Genomic DNA, 7,651 nt, shown 5'->3' on the forward strand with positions numbered 1-7,651 from the left:
TGATTTTGGTGTGACTCATTCTTTTGCATCTTCTATATTCGTGCGAAAGCATATTCTATCTCGTGTACAATAGAGTATGATTTGCATGTTAATACCCTTACCGGAATTATAGTGATCTCTAATCAAATATGCAAATCTTGTTCAGTTCAGATAGAGGATATAGAATTAATGACCGATTTGATGGTTATAAATATCCACGATTTTGATATAATTTTATGTATGGACTAGTTATCATCATATTATGTCACTGTTAATTGCCATGAGGACCAGATAAATTTCTGAATCCCTAGAGGCATGGAGTTTAGAGATTGACAGGCCTGGCACACTTTCGCGCTATTGGATCCAATGCCAGATATCCTCATGTGATATTATCAACGAAAAGTGTATATTCTATATGTTATTCTTTTATGTAAAAGAGTATATTCTGTATGTTTGAAAGTGTTAGATCTCCTTCTCACGATCCATAATGGTAATTCTTATAGATCAAGCTTCCGAGTCTAAATGGAGCAGCTCTAACCGAAAGCAATAAATGCATTGGTCTCCATGATTACCATCTGATTCCCATGGTAATCATGATATACTTATGCTCCCGAGACCATTCCATGCAGATTTGGCACAAGCTTACGTTTCTCTTTAACCCTTTCTCTTTTGCTTTATTTCTTTTCCCTTTAACATTTTGTAGCTCTGAAGCAATGCATTTTGTCTTCCATCAACCATATTAAAGCCGCCCCCCCTCCACCACCTACCTACAGATCACTTGGAACCCAGAAGACTAGCAGTGCATTGCTCCATTATATCCTCGTTTCCACCCAATGGAGATGGCGAGTGTTCAGGTGTCCGGTTGCCCGACCTGGCCTGAGGTTGCAAGGGTATTGCATGCCTCTTCGAGAAGGATGTCGAGTTCCAGCTCATTCGCCCCTGCAACTACAAGGGCCTCAAAAGGATGCCAAGCCTCCAGGGGAAGGTAATAGCTCTAACTTCACATATATGCATGCATAGCTTAACACGCATTATCTTCACTCAAGAATGAATAAATACCAATCAATTCTATGCTGCGTTACAGGGCCTACGATTCTCATATCAAGACGGGGATGGGACCCGCCATGGTAAGAAAAAACATTAACTAGCTAAGTGATCAGTTGCATCCTGACAGCCTTAAATCTTGGGTCGGTGGCGTCGTTTTGATTGCAGACTCGAGGGAGATCTGCAAACACGTTGCCGAGACGTATGCCCACCAAGGGAACAAAGACCTTCTAGCCAAGACGGGCACAGTCGAAAGGGCTTCGATCGACCAATGGCTGGAGACCGAGGTTGAAAGATTCGACCGCCCAAGTACTGAGCTGGTGCTCAACCTGGGATTCGCGCTGCCCGTGGAGGCGGATAGGGAGGTGATCGAGAAGGACAAACAGAAGCTGAACGAGGTATTGGACGAGTACGAGAAGAGGCTGCAGGAGACGAAGTACCTGGCGGGGGACAGGTTCACGCTTGCTGACCTCTTCCACCTGCCCAACACCCAGTTTTTGGTGTCGAACGAGGAGTGCTGCTCGTTGATCAGGTCGAGGAAGAGGGTGAGCAGGTGGTGGGATAAGGTATCGCTTCGCCCGTCGTGGCAGAGGGTGGTGGAGATGCAGCAGGAGATCTCCCGGTTATCTGAGGATATGAGACGCTACCGCTGGGTTGATATAGAGTTGAGGGGTTATCTGAGGACATGAGATGCGACCTTTGCACCGCAGAGGATCCCAACTCTGCTTTCTTGCTTTCTTTCGGAGTGTTTCAATCGGGTGTCTGCACCCGTCTTGTGTGTCTTGGCCTAGAGCTTTTGCTCATGTTTGTTTATCCCACAAAGTTGTCAAATGGCCCAGTGCGTGTCTGAGGTTTGCTTTAGTAGTAGGTTTTGTGGTACAATATTATATATTATCTAATAATAATGATTTTAAGAGATAAAACTTCGTTAACTATTTATTTCTGAGAAATGTGTTGTCTAAAATTTTAAAGCTTTTAAAACTCTTGGAAACCTCAAAAACATTTTTAAAAAAGTTACATATAGTTGCATATTTTACTGAAAAGAAACGTATGCAACATTCAGACTCTAAAAAGTTGAATTCTTTTTTAACTTATGCAGTCTTTGGACTCTTATAGATCCGCAAAACCTCAGAAACTGAAATGTTTCTTACTTTTTAATTCTAACTTTCTATCTTATACTTTCCTTTTTCCTCGCTCAAACTCTGGATTTTATCTTTTAGCAGCACACTGCAAGTATATTGTAACCTGATTGCTTACCAGCCAAGACGAAGCTAACTAACTGCATGTACTGAAACTGGAAGTAAGGTTGCACATTGGATGGACCAAAGGCCAAATTTTAGTTTGGGCTGGGTCATAGAGGAGGAAGGAAGGGAATATACCGTTAGCGATTCATGGTCCCATAAGCGGATTCTGATTCGAGTGGTGTAAATGAATAACGGAGAGGAGCCGGGGATCACAAAGCAAGGAATTTTACGACGACAATAAAAAAGAATTCAAGTGTGGATGGCCTCCGAAGCAGGCTTGGATGGTAATCACCGCCAGCTCCTTCCGCGTGAATGATTCCATATGTTGCACATCATCCTCATTTCTTGAGTAATCTGTTTCTCTGGTGGCATGATCGTCAGCTTCTTCCATTGCCGTACGTGGAGTTGAAGATGGTTGTGTCATGGCCACCACGTTCACGTTTTGCAGGACGATCAGATGATGGCTCGGCGGACTGCTCGGAGCCCAGTGCCGGGCTTCGGCCATCTTTATCCACCTTGGGAGGCGGCTTTGGTCTTGCTGTCCATGAATCAAAGGAATCCCGTACTGGCGCAAACACGTGCTGATGGCACCCAGATGATGGGTGTGGAAGCTTTTTCCTTCTACCTTTTTTTTTTTTTTTTTTTTTTCTTTTGCTGAATTGTGATCATTGAGGAGAATTCTGCTGCTGTCATTAGGTGGCAGCTATGCCGGCTACTAGAAAGAGCCCTATCATACCCTAGATCCATCATCTAGATCGGTTACATGACTCAGCTACATGAGTCTAAAAGCTTTTAAGATGAACAAAATTTCCAACGATACTAAAATAATTAAATTAATTATAAAATTTAATTATAATAATCTAACTAAATAAACTCATCCTTAGAAGAGTTTACTTTACTACAAAGATTCAATTATTTATTTGATATCAAAAAATCAACTATCTAACTATTAATCTTGGCATAAGAAGACTACGCCTGACCCATCCGAGACTAAGCATTCTGCAATTCTAAAAGAAAAAGAGAAAGAAGTGGTGTAAGCTTTACAGCCTAATAAGAACACTCACACCAATATAGATAAAGTAAATTTAAAATAAAGATCAGCTATAAATCAAATCAAAATAAAAGTAAAATCATAAAATCTCGTATCAATTATTCAGCATAGCTCAAATAAATCTACATAATTATGCATATAAATGTACGTTATCAAATATCCATCTCTTTTGAAAAAAATATTATATATATATATATATATATATATATATATATATATATATATATATATATATATATATATATATATATATCTATATATCTAAAACTATTGTTCAATAGTGGTTTCATATATCTTATCTTCATGCTTCGGCCTGCGACCAGCATACTATAATCTGTACATCGACCTATAGTGGCAAATCATAATATCCATATTTTGGTCCACAATGACAAACCATAATATCCATGCTTCGCCCATGATAGCAAACCATAATATCCGCATTTTGACTTGCAATGGCAAACCATATGATATAGCTTCATCCCATAGTGACAAATCAAAATATCATGATTCGGCCTATAACTAGCAATACAGAGAGTTGTAATTTGGTTTATAATTGACAATCTATATCACGGCTGGTCCAAATTTTTTTCTCAAACAACAAATCATTCAATTTTATCTTTGTTAATGAAACATAATTTCATATTATAATATTTCTTGCCCAACTTCAGAACAACCAACATCTTATATAGCAATAAAGAATCATATATTTTTACACATAATCCTATCAATAAGTCATGTGACAAATAATAATCATCCAGTACAAAACTAAAAGTCACCATATACGATACAAAAGTATATGCATATATGCATATAGATGATCATATAAAGGAATTCTTATCTATACGGATCTTAGACTCAAGTACAGTGGATACTAATCCACTCTTGATCTGCGAACTTGGGTGTAAGGTGTCTATTTCAACACCTTTCTACCCAGATGGTCTCTCGTAGGATCAAATCTCACAACAAGAAAATTCATTATTATGTGCTGTTGCTAATAAAGGGAATGCCATTGCTAATGCTATTAGTGATGCAGTGCTATCGCTAAAAAATCATTGGAAAAAAGCTCGATACTAAAGCAGTAAATTAGCGATGGCAGAATAGCCATCGTGAATAATGGTATTAAAAATGATATTTAGTGACAACATTCCATCACTTATAATATTTTCTAAATTTGAAATTAAAAAATTTTAAAAATAATAATTGCGACGGCCTTCCGTCTCCAATAAGGCGTCGCTGATATCTTCTCCATCGCTAAAATCATGGCTAATAATTATATTTTTTTAAAAAAATATTTTTAACAATTATATTTATTATAATTTATTATATTTAATTAACAAGTAATTATATTTACAAAAATCTATTATAATTAAATTAATAAGTACGGACATTATATCAACTAACAATTAATTATCACCATCATAAATAAAAAATTAATATTATATATCATATCAAAATTAAATTATATAAATAACACTGCTCAAATTTTAAATACATTATATCAAAATTTAAAAAAAATCAATGGAGATCATCCTCCTCGTCCTCCTTCTCCTGCTCCTGTACATCCTCTGCAACTGTAAGTGGATGAGAGTCGGATGTCCTAACATCTTACAATGAAAAAAAATAAAATATTATTAATAACTTTAGAACTAAATTAATTGAAACCGTAAAACTATTGTAATTGATACACCTCAAGCCTAAATCTTTAAGGAGAGATATATTTTAATATACCACTCCAATTTTCGAACGAATTATTCTTACATATTCTCTTCGATGACACGGAGCTATAGATACCTCCAGTTAGTACTCCATCAGATGATTAAGTTAAATTTTGATCCTCTAGAGACTCCCCCCTCCCATTTGAAACCTAAACCGACGTTGAATTTTGATCCTCTAGAGATTCCTCCAATTCTCAAACAGAGTATTCCTATACGTTTCATTCAATAATACAAAGCTATAAATACCTCCGACCCATCTATCAGATGATTAGATTGAATTTTGACCCCCTCATACCTCTCCCTCCCGCCTCAAATCTAAACCGACATGAAGGGATATATTTTGATATACTCCTTCAATTCTCGAACGAATTATTTCTACACGTCACATTCGATGATACAGACGTATCTATACCTCTATCCCATCCATCAAATAGGTAGATTAATTTTTAACTTCTAGATCTCCTTCCTCCGACTCAACCTAAATATGTGAAGCTTCTAAATATAAAAATTTAAAATAAGTAAAAAATTTATTAATACTGTTCAACTTATCTACTTGGCTGTGACAACGAGCTCAGCTGATTGTACAGATGTGGATCCCAAAGAATCTCAATCACCATGTCACAAATGGCATCTCAAAAGCTTTAAGGTTGCTGGCAAAAAAATCTCTGCATGACCTCCTCGACATGTGCATCACCCCATGTCTGAATCGTCAAGACCTGAGAGGAGGACATTGAAGATCAACAAGCTGCTAGAAGGTCAAAGCTATGCTCGAACCATATGACCCAGCTTTTACTAACCCCTTCGGTGGCCCTGAGCCATCTCTAGAGATCAAGGTGCTGAGAGGATGGGTCCTCACCCTGCTATGCTACGACATACTCCACATAATCCGCCTACATAGTATAGAAATTCATTAGTGCTATTATACATATCAATATATATAAAAATTTAATAAATAATATTTTATTTTACCACGATCTATCTGAATCTAGAATCTAAGTAATCACCAGTGCTCTTAAACTAGTGTGTGGCCTCCCACAACTGCAACTACCGTGGTACATGATCCAGCTATTATGTCTACAATAAATAAAGAAATCAAGTTAATAAAAACTAACATATGATCAACTAAATATGAGATTAATATAAGTTTAAAATTTTTATCAATCTATCTGCTATAACAAGTATGCCAATGGAGCCGCCGGTGTGCTTGATCAGATCCTACTGGGCAGTCTGACTCTGTCGGGCTTTCTACCATCTATCGGAGTACTCCTTACTACTCCATATATCACAAAGGGCCTTCCATACGTCCGCCCGTATCAAATGATCCATGAAAGACTTTCAGTCCGATGGTGACTCAGAACTAGAGAACTCAATGGCCACCTGCCTGAGGTGGTATAGCCCATCCCGAAGCCTATGTATGGCAACCTCTTCGAAGGTCCGATGGCTGGCCTCCTCATCCTTAGGAGTCTCAAATCTATAGTATGACTACAAATAAAGGATAACATATATTAATAAATAGAATATAAATATTCCAACATATCATAAATTTAAAAATTAAACATCTTTGACTTACCACGAACATCTCCCATGCAGCATCATGAACCTCCAACGGCTAACTGGAAAACTCATTCACCGATCCTGGCATCAATTATTGAATGATCCTGGTAATCATATGAGACACCTTAGGCTCCCTAAATATTCTGTAAAATTATTTTGAACAGTAAATGTTGATTCTAAAGTAAATAAAATTTTTTAAATATATTCTTTGAAGATCTAGTACTTACGAGTGGCTCTGAATGTGCACGAGCTCTCTATCATCTGGTCGAGTCAGAGATGCCGTGAGCCGGACAGGTCCTCTACCATGATGCTGAGGTTGAGAGCTAGCCACTGCTCTGTGTGATTGTGGGGTTAATGGTGACCCTGCATCATCCAAATTTGAGAGTAGCAAAAGATCATAAATAATATTATATTAAATAATGAAGTATAAAATAACCTAATGGAGAATTTCTAAAGTATTAGAGTTTACATTTTCAAAAGCATAATTATAGAAGTACTATACATCCTCCTTGTATGTATAGAAATCATCCCATCGACTACTCAACGATCCATCCAACTAGATCCATGGTATACTACCTAAGGATTCTGCATAAACCAATGCAAAGCCACAGCTAAATAATTATTTTATCATTTCAAATGGCTTATATAATAATTACATCCTACCATCAACTAACATGTATAGAAGGTCTTATTCCCTTCAGAAATTATATTAATTCTATAGGTCAAGTACAGTAATCAAACGATATATAATAGTGGCCGAAAAAAATTTTGACAGCATCTTTCCTTAGTTCTCTCTCACATAGCGTAAGATATATGAGAAAAACTAAAGAAAAATACTATTTAAAATTTTTTTTGAACCCTCACCATACTGTTTGATTACTATAATGAGCTATAGAATTAATTATATTTTTCAAACTTTCAATACTGGACAATTAATTGACCAATATATATAATTTTTTCATCTATATAAAAATATATAAATGTATGAATGTCATAGAATATGTACATTAATCAAAAGATGAATCTATGACTATATGCAATGCAATATTTTTAAAATTTTTAAA

General features: G+C 36.5%; 1 protein-coding gene across 1 annotated transcript; it reads left to right on the forward strand.

The window, feature by feature from the left end:
- Positions 1-754: 754 nt before the first annotated feature.
- On the forward strand, positions 755-1,934 carry LOC105032485 (glutathione S-transferase F10). The gene is made up of 3 exons (XM_010906939.4): positions 755-964; positions 1,064-1,106; positions 1,192-1,934. Exons 1-3 carry the CDS (start codon positions 944-946, stop codon positions 1,710-1,712), a joined length of 585 nt encoding a protein of 194 aa, XP_010905241.3. The 5' UTR covers positions 755-943; the 3' UTR covers positions 1,713-1,934.
- Positions 1,935-7,651: the final 5,717 nt, after the last annotated feature.

Source organism: Elaeis guineensis, chromosome 11 (assembly GCF_000442705.2).
Source record: "Elaeis guineensis isolate ETL-2024a chromosome 11, EG11, whole genome shotgun sequence".
Lineage (NCBI taxonomy): Eukaryota > Viridiplantae > Streptophyta > Magnoliopsida > Arecales > Arecaceae > Elaeis > Elaeis guineensis.

Coding starts and splice junctions, on each gene's coding strand:
- LOC105032485 (XM_010906939.4), top strand. CDS start 944: ATGCCAAGCCTCCAGGGGAAG. Junction 965..1,063: donor TGCCAAGCCTCCAGGGGAAG/GTAATAGCTCTA, acceptor GCTGCGTTACAG/GGCCTACGATTCTCATATCA. Junction 1,107..1,191: donor CGGGGATGGGACCCGCCATG/GTAAGAAAAAAC, acceptor TTTTGATTGCAG/ACTCGAGGGAGATCTGCAAA.